At 37.3% G+C, this 16,102-nt stretch overlaps 1 protein-coding gene across 1 annotated transcript in view; it reads right to left on the bottom strand.

Annotated features, from left to right (window-relative positions):
* ATP10D (ATPase phospholipid transporting 10D (putative)) overlaps positions 1 to 16,102 on the bottom strand; it is a 115,463-nt gene that overhangs the window by 47,995 nt on the left and 51,366 nt on the right. Inside the window, exons 3-5 of the mRNA XM_027836062.1 lie at positions 14,265 to 14,459; positions 6,590 to 6,794; positions 70 to 155 (exon numbers count right to left, since the gene is read on the bottom strand). Coding sequence (XP_027691863.1) covers positions 70 to 155; positions 6,590 to 6,794; positions 14,265 to 14,459 — 486 coding nt within the window. The remainder of the gene's footprint in view (positions 1 to 69; positions 156 to 6,589; positions 6,795 to 14,264; positions 14,460 to 16,102) is intronic.

Genomic DNA, 16,102 nt, shown 5'->3' with positions numbered 1-16,102 from the left:
AAACAGATATCTCCAAGTACCTCTTGCCTCTTCTTTTCCCCCAATAAAAATAAGAACTGAATTACTTACAGAAACCCTCGAAATCTGTTGAGGTCATTATTAGGACTTTCACATTCTATCCGACTAGAAAACTTCTCAGGATCAACTTCAGAGTCCTAAATTCACAAAACAAAACAAAAACCCATTCTGGTCTAAAACACTGAGATTTGCAAGAACTATCAAAATTCTACAGTTATCACATTTCCCCAGTACCCCAGGGGGTGTTAAAGTCAAAGTTGATAATCCTGGATTTCCCCAAGGGCTTCCATAATCTGATGCCATCTGCTCTTTCTTAGCACTGCACAGCGCCTGGCATATAGTAGGTGTTTAATAAATGCTTATTGAGGGGCGGAGCCAAGATGGCAGAGGGAAAGCAGTGACTGTCTTGAGCACTCTCTCCCAAAGCCCTCCAAATACCTAAAAAAATGGCTCTAAACAAATTCTAAAGCAGCAGAACCCACAAAAAGACAGAGTGAAACAAATTTCCAGCCAAAGACAACCTGGATGGTTGACTGGAAAAGTATATCACGCCAGGCGGGGAGAGGAGTGCAGTTCAGCATGGGTGCACAGGCTGCAGTGACCCTGGAGCAGGCCTCAGAGGACTGAATTGCGGGCAGCTGTGGCGGTTTCCAGACTTCTCAACCTCTGAACGTCAAAGACAACTTAGAAGGTCAGTGGGAAAAGTCTGTGACTGCAGTGAGAGAGGAGCTAGGTCTCAGCCACAAGTCTCGAGCATGGCCTGAGGCCATGGCTTTTTCCTGAGCTTCTGGCCCACAGACTGAGGGGAATCGAGTGGCTGATCAGACGGGGATTGCAGGGATCTCTTTGCCAGTGCTGAGGCAGGAATCCCTTGCTTTACCGGTGCTTGGATCTGGGTCACAGTTCTGAGGGGTGGTCCTACGGCGAGGAGGAGTGCTGGCATGGTGGAACTTGTTGTGGTGGTGGAGAGGAAACACCTTGCCTGTTATCATACCACCTTCGAAGAACTGAAAGTTTACAGGTCCCTAGAAGTATCTCTGAAAACAGCTGTACAAACCCCCGAAGCTTGGGACAGTACACTCTTCACATCGGAAGCAGACTTTTACCTTACCTAAGAGTTTAAAACTCAAGTAATTGGCCGGGATCATGAGTAAGCAGCGCAAAAAGTCAGACTATATTATCTTACTTTGGTGACAAAGAAGATCAAAACATACAACCAGAAGAAGACTACAAAGCCAAAGCTCCTACATCCAAAGCCTCCAAGAAAAATATGAATCAGTCCCAGGCCTTGGAAGAGCTCAAAAGGGATTTTGAGAAGCAAGTAAGAGAAGGAGAGGAAAAACTGAGAGTGATGCAAGAAAATCATGAAAAACAAGTCAACAGCTTGCTAAAGGTGACCCAAAAAAATACTGAAGAAAATAACACCTTAAAAAATAGCCTAACCCAAATGGCAAAAGAGGTCCCAAAAGCCAATGAGGAGAAGAATGCCCTAAAAAGCAAAATTGAACAAATGGAAAAGGAAGTCCAAAAGATTACTAAGAAAATACTTCCTTAAAAATTAGAATAGAGCAATTGGAAGCTAATGACTTTATGAGAAATCAAGACACTGTAAAACAAATCCAAAAGAATGAAAAATTAGAAAACAATGTGAAATATCTCATTGCAAAAACAACTGACCTGGAAAATAGATCCAGGAGAGAGAATTTAAAAATTATTGGACTATCTGAAAGCCATGATCAAAAAAAAGAGCCTAGACATCATCTTTCAAGAAATTATCAAGGAAAACTGTCCTGATATTTTAGAACCACAGGGCAAAATAGAAACTGAAAGAATCCACCGATCTCCTCCTGAAAGAGATTCCCAAAGGAAAACTCCTAGGAATATTGTAGCCAAATTCCAGAGTTCCCAGGTCAAGGAGAAAATATTACAAGCAGCCAGAAAGAAACAATTCAAGTATCGTGGAAACACAATCAGGTTAACACAAGATTTAGCTGCTTCTACATTAAGGGACCACAGGGCATGGAATATAATATTCTGGAGAGCAAAGGAGATAGGATTACAACCAAGAATCACCTATCCAGCAAAACTGAGTATAATTCTGCAGGGGAAAAAATGGTCATTCAGTGAAATAGAGGACTTTCAAGCATTCTTGATGAAAAGACCAGAGTTGAATAGAAAAAAATGATTTTCAAATACAAGACTCGAGTGGAACATGAAGAGGTAAACAGGAAAGCGAAAATCGTAAGAGACTTATTAAGGTGGAACTGTTTACATTCCTGCATGGAAAGATGATATTTGTAACTCATGAGACCTTTGTCAGTATTAGGGTAGTTGGAGGGGAAAAAATTATATGTACGTATATATAGATATAGATAGATAGGTAGAGGGCACAGGGTGAGTTGAAAATGAAGAGGTCATATCTGGAGAATAAAACTAAGGGGTGAGAGAGGATTATACTAGGAGAAGGAGAAAGGGAGAGGTAGAAGGGGGTTAATTATCTCACAAAAAAACAAAACAAAACAGAAAAGAAAAGGCTCTTACAGTGGAGGGGAAATGGAGGAAAGTGAGAGGGAATGAGTGAATCTTATTCTCATAGGATTTGACTTAAGGAGGGAATAACATACACACTCATAGAGATGAGGGCAGATTGGGAAAGGGGGTAATCAGAAGCAAATACTTCTGAGAACAGACAGGGTCAAAAGAAAGAATAGAATAAATGGGTGGGCGGGATAGGATTAAGGGAAATAGAGTTAGTTTTCCACAGCATGTCTACTATGGAAGTGTTTTGCATTACTGCACATAAATAACCTATATTTAGATGCTTGCCTTATCAATGAGGGTGTGGGGGGAGGGAGGAAGGGAGAAAATTTGGAATCCAAAGTTTTAAAAACACATGTTTAAAAAAAACATTTTCACATGCAACTGGGAAATAAGAAATACAGGAAATGGGGTATAGAAATCCATCCTGCCCTACAGGAAAATTGAAGGGGAAGGGGATAAGAGAAGGGAGGGAGAGATAGAAGGGAAGGCAGACTAAGGGAAGGGGTATTTAGAATGCATGCCATCTTTGGGTGGGGGGAGGGGCGAGATGGGGTGAAAATTTGGAACTCAAAATCTTCTGGAAGTAAATGTTTAAAACAAAAAAAAAATAAAAATTACCAATAAATAAATAAAAAGAAAAAAAGAAAAAAAATAAATGCTTATTGACTTATTGATTTGTTTCTAGTCTTAGCCAATACAACTCTTTTCCATGCACTCTATGCCCTACCCAATTTGGAACACTCACCATTTTCCCTAGGTGCCCTCCATTTTCCTGCCTTCAAGTTTTTGCTTAGGTGATTTCCTGTGCTTGAAATGCTATTCTGCCCATCTGATGAATTCCTACATATACTTTAAATCCCAGTTCAAATCCTACCTTCTTAAGGCTTCTATGCCTATTTCTCCCTTACCTCTTCCCCCTGCATTGGTAACTGTTGATGATTTTCCCCTCTTTGGCTCTCACATGCTACTTTTTTTCCCACCTATCTTAGCAATTGTTCTGTACTACATCTGTTATAATAGTTGTCAGAATTCCATACTAGGTTAAAAGTTTCATGAAAGTAGGAACTAAGCTTTATCTAAACTTGGATTCTCACCTAGTCCCCATCACAGTACTCTGAGGCACACAGAAGGCAGCTAGGTAGTGCCCCATTTATTAAGTTCCAAGTTCAATTTCTAGCCCGCTTTTATTTTTCTGGACTTGGGGTCAGGAAGACCTGAGGTCAAAATTCTGCCTCAGACATTTCCCAGCTATATGACCCTGGACAAGTCATCTAACCTCTCTGAGCCTCAGTTTCCTCACCTGCAAAATGGGAATAATAGCACCAACAACAGTGCTGTTGTGAGGATCAAATTGAGACCACACATATAAAGCTATCTGTAAACACTATATAAATTGTATTATTATTATTATTATTATTAAATATTTTGTTGAATTTGTATTTCAGTGCAGGCAGTTAGTGGCTCAGTGGATACAGCATTGGACTTAGAGTCGGGAAGTTCCAAATTCAAATTTGGCCTCACATATTAGCTATGTAATTATGGGCAAATTAGGTAACCCCTGTCTGCCTTAGTTTCCTCATTTATAAAATGAGCCCCAGGGATAAAATGAGATAATATTTGTGAGAATAATATTTATCTGTAAATAATATTTATCCCTAAATTACATGGATAAAAAGAGATATTTGCAAAGTACTTTGTGAACATTAAGGTACTATATACAGGCTACGATTTTAATGAATTCATATAAATGCAAATTTAACAAATGTTAGGTGACCCTGTTGTCTTTTGTTCTCAAAGAGGACCAAAATGATATCTCTCTGCTTAGAGTCAAGTTTCATTGTGTCTGACTGATGTTGTGGCTGAGCAGACCAATACGAGCTCAAAATGTTCTACCACAGATTGGGCACAAATAGTCCGTGTGAACATCTGGGGTAGATTCTCTAAATCTGCACATCCTGTATTTCCTTTGAGCTGTTTCAATTCTGCTTTGCTTGTAGAGCACAGCAACTTCTCTGATGTGGGCATATCACGCTGAGTGGTCCTGTGCCAGTGTCTCCCATGTCACACAATCAATTCCAAAGTTCTTGAAAGAGACCTGGAGAATGGCCTTGTATTGCTGCTGCTGCTGCTTCTTTTTTTTTTCTTTTTGGTGAGGCAATTGGGGTTAAGTGAGTCGCCCAGGGTCACACAGTTAGTAAATGTCAAGTGTCTGAGGCTGGATTTGAACTCAGGTCCTCCTGACTCCAAGGCTGGAGCTCTATCCACTGCATCATTTAGCTGCCCCTCCTTGTATTGCTTCTTCTGACCACCATGTGAATGCTTGCCCTGTGTCAGTTCTCCATAAAATAGTCTTTTTGGCAAGTGTATGTTTTGTATTCGAACAACATGGCTAGCCCACAGGAGTTGTGCTCTCTGAAGCAGAGTTTGAATGCTTGGCAGTTTAGTTAGAGAAATGTTAGTTAAGTATTTATTGCATGCGGAGAGCACTGTGGTAGGAACTAGGTGCGAGAAATTGGCAAAATTTTCAAAATTAGTATACACTTAATCTGAATATTCAGCTTATAAGAACATTCTAATCCCCAGCCATTTTGGATTTACATCTCCACTGTAATATTGCTGGACATAAGAAAGTCTATTTCTTTCAACTTAAAAGAAAATCTCACAGCAGTTCATAAGATGACCTGAAATAAATGTCAACCTGTATTTCAGGGAAAAGGCCAAGAATCATGGTGCCTGTGGCTAAAAAACCAAAACCAATAAACAAAATCCCCCCAAATTCAAAGCTTGCTTTAAGAGAAAAATTAGAAGAGAATTATTTGCATCATAAAAGAAGGCAGTGTGTATGCACAATGGAAAGAGCATGGGGACTTAGAGTCTTCGGTTCAAATCTCATCTCTGATGTTTACTAGCTATATATGTGTAACGGAAATGACACGAGGTGGGGAGGCGAACAGGCTGGGGTCAAATCTTGACTCTTATGCTTACTAGCTGGGTGCTCATGAACAAGTTCCTTTATCTTTCCCAATGACAGGGAGCACATCTGTAAACTGAGAATAATAATATTTGCACTACTTACCTCACAGGATTGTTGTGAATAAAGTACTTTGGATGCTTTTTAAGCAACATAAAAAGGTGAGTTATTACAGGAGTGGGGTGGAAGGGGTGTGATCCTGATGTGATTTCACTGACAGGAAACTAACTCGTGGTATAGAAAATCCTCTCACTGATGCAAAGCAGCAATTGACCTGTGACTCACGGTCTTAGAGAATTTCATGGGAGAACTGAGAGGTTAAGTGATTTATTTGCCCACGGTCACACAGCCAGTAGGTGTCAGTTATTACTTAGTTTTCTAAAAGGGCTCACTACAGAATTCTTTTAGTTCAGCACTTGGGGTACACTTCAGATACGATTCATTTTGCTTACAATTTTTCAGGAACACATCCATTAGCATCACCAAATCATAGATTTAGAGTTGGAAAGGTGCACAACCCTCTCACTCTCCAGATGAAGAATCTGAATATTAGGAACATTAAGCAACTTGTTCAGGGTCACAAGAATTAAGCAAGAGACAGTATTTGAGCCAAGTTCTCCTGTGCATGGGGCTCTGGACCTGGAGTTTGGAAGACCTAGATTCCAAACCTACATCAGATACTCAAAAGTTTTGTCTCTCTGAGCCAGTCGCTTAATTTCTCAGTGCCTCAGTTTTCTCATAAGTGGAGGTGGGTTGGATTCCATGGTCTCTAAGGTCCCTTCCAAGTCTAAACTTAGAAGCCTATGAAATCTGGCTTTCTTTTTTTTTTTGCCCTATGCCATGTTATCTCCCCCACTGTGTGAATCTAGGTTTGCCTGCATTGACATTCAACTCCAAAAAGCTCTTAAACATTCTGAACTTGTTTCTACTGCTGGCAGGAAGCAGTAATAAGCCTGCCATTCTATACACCGCAAGAACCGATTAATTTATCCTGAGATTGAAAGATGCCAGGTACTGTGAATTAACAACAAGTTACCCATTAGGAATACATCACTTCACCTGCTCTGCATATCCTCGAACCACCTCCCTCTGTTTTAAATTGCTTTCTCCATCAAGACCAGAAGTCTCAATGTGACAGATTCCATCTGGATCAGTGGAAAACAGCAAGACTATGTCCGCAGGAATGATCTCATTACAGGAAAGACGAATAAAGTCTCCAACGGTGACATCTTTCCAGCATCGTTCTATGTACTTCCTATCTTTCCTAAGGTTTAAACATATTTAAAAAGAAAACAAATCAAGCTCTAAAATCAACAAAGCATATGTTTTAATTAAAATTCCTATTTTCAAAGTGTGAGGAGAAGGTGTGTTAATTATAAAAAGGACAGGATTACTGAACTCTTCTTTATACATATAGGTAACAACCACTAAAACACTTTTCAATTTCTTTCCTCAAAGTGATTTTAAATTTAACAATATAACAAGACAATCTAGGAAATGATTTAAAATAACAATTTTAGTTTTTATTTTAAATTACCAAGTAGCTCTTGTCAAAGCATAAAAGTATATATTAAATGTATATGGTGAATGTAAAAGAGAAATTCAGAATAGAGAACTGAGTTGGACATGAGATGTAGCAATCAGTTCTTTGTCATTCCTATACAGGTTGAAAGTCTCTTAACACAATTTAGTTGAACAAAAAATTCTTATAGGTGAGTCATAGGGTTTATCTTCTGTCAAAAGTACATATCCACTTTCAATTAACGATTGATTGAATTCCTGCCATAGGAAAGAGATGGGATTGACTCTCAGAGTAAGGAGAACTTGGATTCAAGTACTGCCACAAGCACATACTGGCTGTGTGACCCTGGGCAAGTCACTTAACCTGCCAGGATATCCCCATTCCCACCCCCCAGGCAACTCTCTAAGATTCTCTAAGATGCAGAACAAGTGTTGACTTGCTTTGGGAGAGACTGTTTCCTCACTGGGTGTTACCAATGAAGTCTCCAGTCTGGTTCAAAACAATGCAGAAAATCCAGCCAAAAACTACAGTAGGAACTGTGTTAAAATAGCATTTTCCCCATGGTGGAATGAGATAGTTCATGTGAAAGAACAGGTCTTATTTAGCTAATTAGCACTCCCCCACAAACAATATAACTTCTAAATGTGACTGCAGGCTTCTTCTAACCCTATTCTAAAATAAAAAATGCTTAAAAATGCTTGGTTCCAATGAGGTTTATTTTAAATGCAAACCATTTCATGTTATTAAGTTTATGGGATTAAATACTCAAGTTTCATATCAGATTACCCTAAACACTAAGTGTATCCCTAGGCAAGTTTAGGAAAACACCACATGCAGAATATGGACTCAATCAAAATGGTATATAAGCCAACTAAATACGCTCTCTTTCATTCATGAAAAACTCATATTGGTCTTCTAGAGATGCATAGATTAAGGCAGCAGAAGAATTTGCTTTAAATGTAAGAGAAAAACCCACAATTGCAGAGCCAGATTTAATGATTTTAAGTAAGCCATATTAAAAAGTGCATTCACATAGTCAAACATATTTTGGCATGTTTTTATCTATCATCCAGACAACTAAAGGAATGGGAGGAAAACAAATGAATGAATGGAAAATGAAGGAAGTAAATGGTATTTATTAAGTGCTTACTATGTGTAAACGACTTATGATGAAAACTGCTACTACCTCCAAAGAAAGAACTGATGAAGTCTGAATGCAGATCAAAACACACTTTTTAAAATTTTTATTTTTTTGTTCTATGTTTTCCTTCACAACATGACTAATATGGAAATGTTTTGCGTGACTGCACATGTACCACCTTCACCAAATCGGTTGCCTTCTCAATGAGGGGAGAGAGGAGGAAGGGATGGAGAGAATTTGGAACTCAAATTTTTAAGAAATGAATGTTAAAAATTGTTTTTGCACATAAATGAGAAAAATAAAATAAAATATTAAAAAAAGATTTCTTGGGGAAAAAAGAAAAAGAAAAGGACTTTGAGATTATCTAGATAATTTCCCTGCCCTATCTTTAAGCAAAATGGCACCAGAAATGAGATAAGGATCTATAGTAGAGCTTTCCATACTTAAGTTGAGCTTAGTATCTCAGTAATTTTTTCATGGTGTTCCTAAGCCAAAAGAAATACCTAACAGGTCCAAACAACAATAAATATTTATGTCCTAACAATTTAATAGCCACTTGAAAAAGATGATACACATAAACTGAAGGAAAAAGTAATATTTTAATTTCATTCTTAAATAATAACAATTACTAATGAGATGAGCTAGCATTTATATAGTGATTTAAGGTTTGTAAAACATTTTTAAAATATTATATCATTTTATCCTCACAACCACCATGGAAAATAAGTGCTGTTATTCAGTCAGTCAAAAAACATTAATAAGTACCTACTATGTTCCAGGCTACTAAGAATACTGGAGGTGAAAAAAAAGAGTGAAAGTCCTTGCCCTCAAAGAGCTTACCTCCATGCTTTCTACAATCCAGGCATACTGGCCTATTTGCTATTCCTCCAACATAATACTATCTCCCATCTCCACATGCCTCTGCACTGGCTAGTTCTTCTGCCTGGAATGCTCTTTCTCCCATCTCTAACTCTTAGCATCCTTGGCTTCTTATAAGACTCAATTCAAGTTCAACTTACTTCAGGAGGCCTTTCCTGTTCCCTCCCCCCAACTGCTAGTACCATCCCTTCTAAGGCTACCTCTTAACTATTCTGCATTTATTTTGTATGTCTTGGTTTATTGTGTTGTCTACCCCATCAGAATATCAGGGAAGGACTTTTTTGTTGTTTTTTCTTTGTATCCCTAGTGCTCAGCATGGTGTTCAGTAGATAATCAGCACTTAAACTGATTGCTTAATTTATTGGCTAAAGCCCAGACTTCAGTTAATGACTTTGGTTAACCAGTTAGCCATAATAAGCTGGAGACAGAAAAGCAAATAAAAGTTTACAATATTACCACTACAAAATTAGCATCACCTGAGACCATCAGCTTTTAGTATTAAAGATTGTGGGTGATACTTGTGAGAGGAGATGCTTAAGGACTCACTCTTTGAAAACTGCAATTTTAAATTTCATCTGCATTATTAACATTTTCTCCATCACTTTCTTAAGTCTAAACAATCAACAAAACAATAAATCAAGTGCTGATTTCCAAGGTGTAAATGCACCCACTGAAAATTTAACAACTGGTTTTCTCCTTTGTACAAGCAGGCTACAACATATCCCTGATTCTGGCACCTACAAGATAAACTGTTAACTATTTGGAAAACATGATTTCCTAAAATGGCTCATAACCCAAGAGTTCCTGCCAGCTAAATACTATTGTATCACTTTCTGAGTTGAAGTTCCCCCTAGGTAAAGACTTGGTATTAAATAACAAAGATATTTATATTGGCTTTGGAACATGGATTCAAACTTTGAAAATAAAAGTTGTAGAGGCAGCTAGGTGGTGCAGTGGATAAAGCACTGGCCCTGGAGTTAGGAGGACCCGAATTCAAATTTGACCCCAGACACTTGACACTTACTAGCTGTGTGACCCTGGGCAAGTCACTTAACCCTGCTTACCTCACCCCCCCCCCCAAAAAAAAGGAAAGAAAGAAAATGACAGGTGTGCAAAATTGTGTGCACATCATTGGTATGTACAATCTACTCAAGATGACAAACTTTTTATTCATGAAAAAAACTGGAGGTTAGCTTGGTGGTTCATCTTAAAAGTAGCTATAATTTGGGCTTCAGACATGATAAACATATATTATAGTCTATTGTTCTAAAAGTGTAATCATCAAATCAGTTTTTAAAAAATGTTGTCAGTAATTGTACCTATTAATTTTCATAGTACATTTTGTAACAGGTGTTTGAACATACCCAATAAAGCTTCAAAATACCCAATAAAGCTTCTTTATTGCGCACATATGACTGACATCATATAAAGTAAATCCAAAGAAAAAACTCTTGGCCTCTACAAACTGATGTTATAATCCTCCCTGTCTAATAAGCACATCGTAGACAATTGCTATACATTGTATAGTACCATCAAAAAGTTATTGCTCTATTCATTCTAATGTTTCTATTTATTTATCTAGTCATATATAATATACATAATGTCTTTAAGGGAACAGTGGGGAAAATAATGGTGATACTTATCATTAAAATCACATTTAGAATAAAACATAATTCAAAGGAGCAATTACTAGAACAAAGACTGGCATAATAATGGAATTGCTCGAGTATTTCCTTAAGAGAGACAAAGATCAATGTTCTGCTGCTCTTACTATATTTCTGCCATGTTGTGTAATGATTTCACAATTTCACCTCTCTGAGATAGGAGAAATTACAGTCTTATTATTTTGGTCTTGGAACTTTTTTTCTCTTTCTTTTTAAAAAAATATCAAATTGTGAAAGAATGTATCAGACACAACAGTTAAGGCTTTAGTTTTCTACTATCATTTGGAAATAGGGGATTTATGCCATCTTGAAGCCACTTGCTTTTCTCTCAGTCATTTCTCAGCCCTCCACAGCCTGGCTTCTGATGTCACTCAACTGAAACTGTTCTCTTCAAAATTAGCAACCATTTCTTAAAAGTCAAATGTAATGGTCTTCTCTCAAACCTCATCCTCCTCGACTTTTCTGATTTACTAGACACCACCAACCACACCCCGTCCTCTTGACTACTCTCTTCCTCTTTGGGTTTTCATAACACTGTCGTCTCCTGATTCTTCTCCTACCTGTCTAACTGCTTTCTCAATTTCCTTTGGTGGCTCATCATACCTATTGTGTCCTGAACTCTTTCTTCTCCTTCTATATTCTCAGTGATAGAAGCTCGGGTGTGTCAGGACTTGGTGGCAGAAATCCAGGGTAAGGATCAGTTCACATAGGTTTAATTATCACCTCTATACCTATGCCTCACAGATGTATATACTCAACTCTTGTCTCTTTCCTGAGTACTAGTCTTGCATTACCAACTACCTGGACATTTCAAACTGGATGGCTGTTATGTATCTCATACTCAGCATGTCCAGAATGGATGGTATTCTCCTCCTCCACAAACACTCCTCTCTACTGAACCTTCTGGTTTCTTACTAGGGTACCACCATCCTGCCAGTCTCTCAGATTCATAATCTCAGTAACATCATCAATTTCTTACTCCTTTACTGCACAAGCCCAATCAGTTGCCAACTCTTTAGCCTTCTACCTCTACAATATCTCTTGCAACCATCCATTGTCTCTAATCAAACTGCCACCATCTTAGTTCACATCATCATACGTCTCTTCCAGGACTATTGTAATATCCTACTCCTTGCTTCCCATGCCTCAAGTCTTTCCCTACTTGTATCCATTGTGCACATAACTGCAAAGGTTATTCTTTTCCTTAAGTACAGAGGGCAGTGGCCCTCCTTTTAGAGTGTACTCCCTCTTTCCTTCCACTTCATAGACTCCCTCTGTGCTTCAAGATGCAACTCAAACACCACCTATTACATGAAGCCTTTCTGGATTCCTTCCCATCTAGTAATGCCCTCCCTTCCCTAAATTTACTTAACTACCTTGGATTAATTTTGTTTACTCTCTATTTATTTTGTATAATACAGATACAGTATGTATAAATATACATGCACATATATGTACACATTCTCTCTATCTCCACGACCCAATAGTATAAATTGTTTCTTTTTTTTTCTTTTTATCTTTGCATTCCCAGCAGAGTGCCTGGCACACAAGAGACTTATAAATGATTGATTCACTGACTGATTCATACCATCTTTAAATTTCATTTCACAGATCACCAAAAGCTTACGATCAATCCAGCTCTCCACTAGGGCCTGGTCTTTTCCTTTTTTAACCCTGAATTAAATCTCTGCTTGTGACAAAATAGGGACAAGATAATCAATAAGCCAATATGTTTGGATTGGGACTCAATATATTCAGTATCCAAGATGTTTGATGAGACACACAAAAAAATCAATAAATCAATTTAAGTGTGTCGTAGCCATGGACTGCACAAAGGTCTGGGGATGCAAACACTAAAGTGAGAGAGTCCTCCAGCTCCAAGGATTTTATATTCTTCAGGGAATAGTGGCCAGGCAAAGAAGCTTTGGTCTATACAGTTAAAGGGTTTGTGACTGGAGCCATGGGTAGCAAATTATTATATCCTTGTTAGTAGCAATAGTAATACTGAGTTCATTATTGTTCCTGCAGCAAGAATAAAGAAGTGAGGGATATCTTGTCAACTGCCATGATGTTGCCCATGTACTGTAACTGCCCGCTTTCCATTTCTTGTCTAGGGAATCTATTTCTAAAAATTCCCAAAAGAGCTTAGGTGCTAATTTCAGTCTGACTAGAGATAGGATTACTGCTATTCGTACTAGTCACATGAGACAATAATAATAGCATTTATATAGCATTTAGTTTGCAAAGCACTTTACAAATATCTCTTTTTTATCTTCACAATCACTCTGGGAAGTAGGTGCTATTAATATCCCTATTTTATAGATGAGGAAACTGAGGCAGACAAAGGTTAAGTGATTTGTCTAGGGCCACACAGCTTGTAAGTGTCTGAGAACATATTTGGACTCAAGTTTTCCCAACTCTCTTCAAGTTACCTTCCATTTATTTCGAATATATTCACATTGTATACATTGTTTCACCCATAAAATGTATGCTCCTTGAGGGATTATTTCATTTTTGTCTTTGCATCCTCAGCAATTAATACAGTCCCTAAAATGGAACTTAATATTTTTCTCCTCTTACCTTCTCTCTTTGTTAATATTACCATCAATTTTCAAGTCACCAACACTCAAAAAAATCAATCACCAAGTTCGACTTTTTGTATCCATTCCTACTGATACCACTTTAGACCCTCTGACTTCAATTCCTTTCTGCCAACCTATATACCACTACCAAATTTATCCCCCTAAAACAATGTTTCCATCATTCCACTTCTCTTCTTAAAAACCGGCAAGACCAGACTCCTTACCCTAAAACTCCAGACCTTCTAAAATTTGATCCTGAGCTATGGTTACAATTTTACTTCTGCTTTACCCATGTTTCCCAGCTCATGCTATCTGTTGTCCAAATTCTATGAAATCTAAAGAGTTTTCTGTCATCAATCTGATCTGAAAGCAATCACTAAATGTTTTTTTTAAAATTTTTAAACAATTGCACAGCATATTCTAATGTTGTTTTGGGAGCTTACTCTACCTACATATCCTCCACTCCTCTTTCAGGGACATAATTAGAAAAAAAAATTCAAATTTTGATATTGAATTTAAGGCTATAACTTTTTAATTTTTTTGAAAGGCAGATTGCCACTCAAAATATATGAAAGGTAACAACGAAGAACTCAAAGAGGAGCACCTTGAGGTTTTGACTCGCAAGCAAAAGATACAAAGACTTTTAAAGTATAAAGGAAAAAAAAGAGAAAACTTCTTCACATTAGTCAAATGTAACTTCCCTACTTTTCTTCTCTATTCTCCAAGTAAAGAACCCAGACTTAAGAATTGTTGGCTTATTGAGAGCTGGGATCATTCTCAAGCATCTTTGCATTCTCCACAGCACACACAGTAATGTTTGCTGAAAAACTTAACGCAAACCAAGGAAGTGCCTATAAAGGAATTTTAATGTTATGCAAAAAAAGATTTTCATGCAATGTAAGGGTGCTATAGAAATATTAAAAAACCCAACATGCATCTTACTTACCTACTATATACCTTTGTTATTAAGTTGTTGATCTGTTTGTCTATTTTATATTTTCGATAATCTTCCAAGCCATCTTTAATTGCTATGATTGTGAGAACGACCACAAGAGGCAGCATAGTAATTTCTTTTTGGAAGGCTTCTACCAGAGGGACCCAGTTGAGGACGACTAAAAAGAGGAAATACAAGTTGGCAGCTCTGGGAAAAACACACACACAAAAAGATGTTGTTAACAAGATGCATTAAATGCAATTTCAAGGTTTTATTTTTTAATCAGATCTATAGAGCATTTTTCTATGAGTCTTTTATACTTGGTTTGGAATTTAGTACTACAAAAGTAATATACAGGGGAAAAATGATATTGTGAAAAATAGAACTGAAAGTTTAACATCCACCCTGAAATCTAGATAAACTTCCTCTCCCATAATTCTAAATTCAGTATTGGAATATGTTTTTAAGATTTAATCATTTAGCGGGACCAGCAAAAATAACAAAATGAAATATTAAGAGGATGCAGTAGAAGCAGTAAAACTTTTGTGTCATTTTTTTTGGCCAGTGATTTTTCACTGTAGAAAACCCTCCCTCCACCAATGCAAATCGGCACCTACTCTCCAACTTACAGTCTGAGAGTTGCCATATCTTAAGAGAGTTGGCCAAAATTTATCCAGGATTAAAAGCTACAGATCTTAGCTTATATGCACACTCACTTTTATATAAATTTGGCAAAGCATGGTCTATAAGGTGCTCCTCTTCTTTCTAACTTAAATTCTGGGCCTTGACTAGCCCAGAATACATAAGTTTTCTATGATAATTCTTGTGAGCACAGTCAACCTACTTATACAGAAAAGAAACAAAGAAGACAGCCTCTAATTTCAGTCAAATGACTTAATAAAGACAATTTTGACTTGAGGGCCTTAGGACCTTATGAATGATGAAGGCGGGGACATTTGTTAAAAAGCTAAGAAGGAACAAAGAGAAAAAAAATGCACACAAGTTCTAGAAGATGGTTGAGAGGTAGGAAGCTTATCACCTAGTTGGTTATAAGGTGGTTTTCAATGTTTTTTTTTGATCTGCAAACCCCATTTGACAACAACAATAAAGTGTGTTGTGAGCTCCCGATCAAATTAATATACTACTCATAATATTCTTCTAGATTTATTCATAAATTTACCACAATGAAAACCTTTGACCCAATAGCTAATAATTAAATTTACTAGAAAGAAAGATTTCACTTGGACTTATCTTGTTCTGTGAATCTCCCTCCCTCTCTTCTTCCTCCAATCTCTTCATCTCTCACTACTGTCTGTGAAACATTCTCAAGTCTCTATAATTATAATTATAAAACACAAAAGACTATTCTATATATAATTATGAAAAATAAACATAAAAACTTAAAACTAACTATAAAATAATTACAAATATCTTCTGTGAGACATCATGGAAAAATTCAAAGAATCCAGCAAAACTTCATATGCTTATTATTATTTGCAAATAGTAACATAACTGGACAATTATTTATTGCTTAAGGCACCATGAAAGACTTTTTATCATGAAACCACAAGGGGTTTGTGAACCACTAAATGACAGCCACTGTATTAGGTTACAGAGGGTTATAATCCATGCTGATGAATAAATGATATATCATTGAAGTATCCCTCTTCTCTGTTCCACTCACAGGGGGCTACTAGATTTTTTTCTGATCTTGTCCTATACTCTCCCACCTCCAGACATTCACATGGATCATCTTGAACCCTTGAATACATTTCTTAATCCTTCGCTCTGCTATTCCCTCCCCCACCAAACCATCACCACATCTATCTGAAAGTGATTTCTTCTTCATG

Source organism: Vombatus ursinus, unplaced genomic scaffold (genome assembly GCF_900497805.2).
Source record: "Vombatus ursinus unplaced genomic scaffold, bare-nosed wombat genome assembly UNPS02014818.1, whole genome shotgun sequence".
In the NCBI taxonomy this organism is placed as follows: domain Eukaryota; kingdom Metazoa; phylum Chordata; class Mammalia; order Diprotodontia; family Vombatidae; genus Vombatus; species Vombatus ursinus.
Note: the sequence above shows the minus strand (reverse complement) of the source record. Positions and strands in the feature narration are given on the sequence as shown.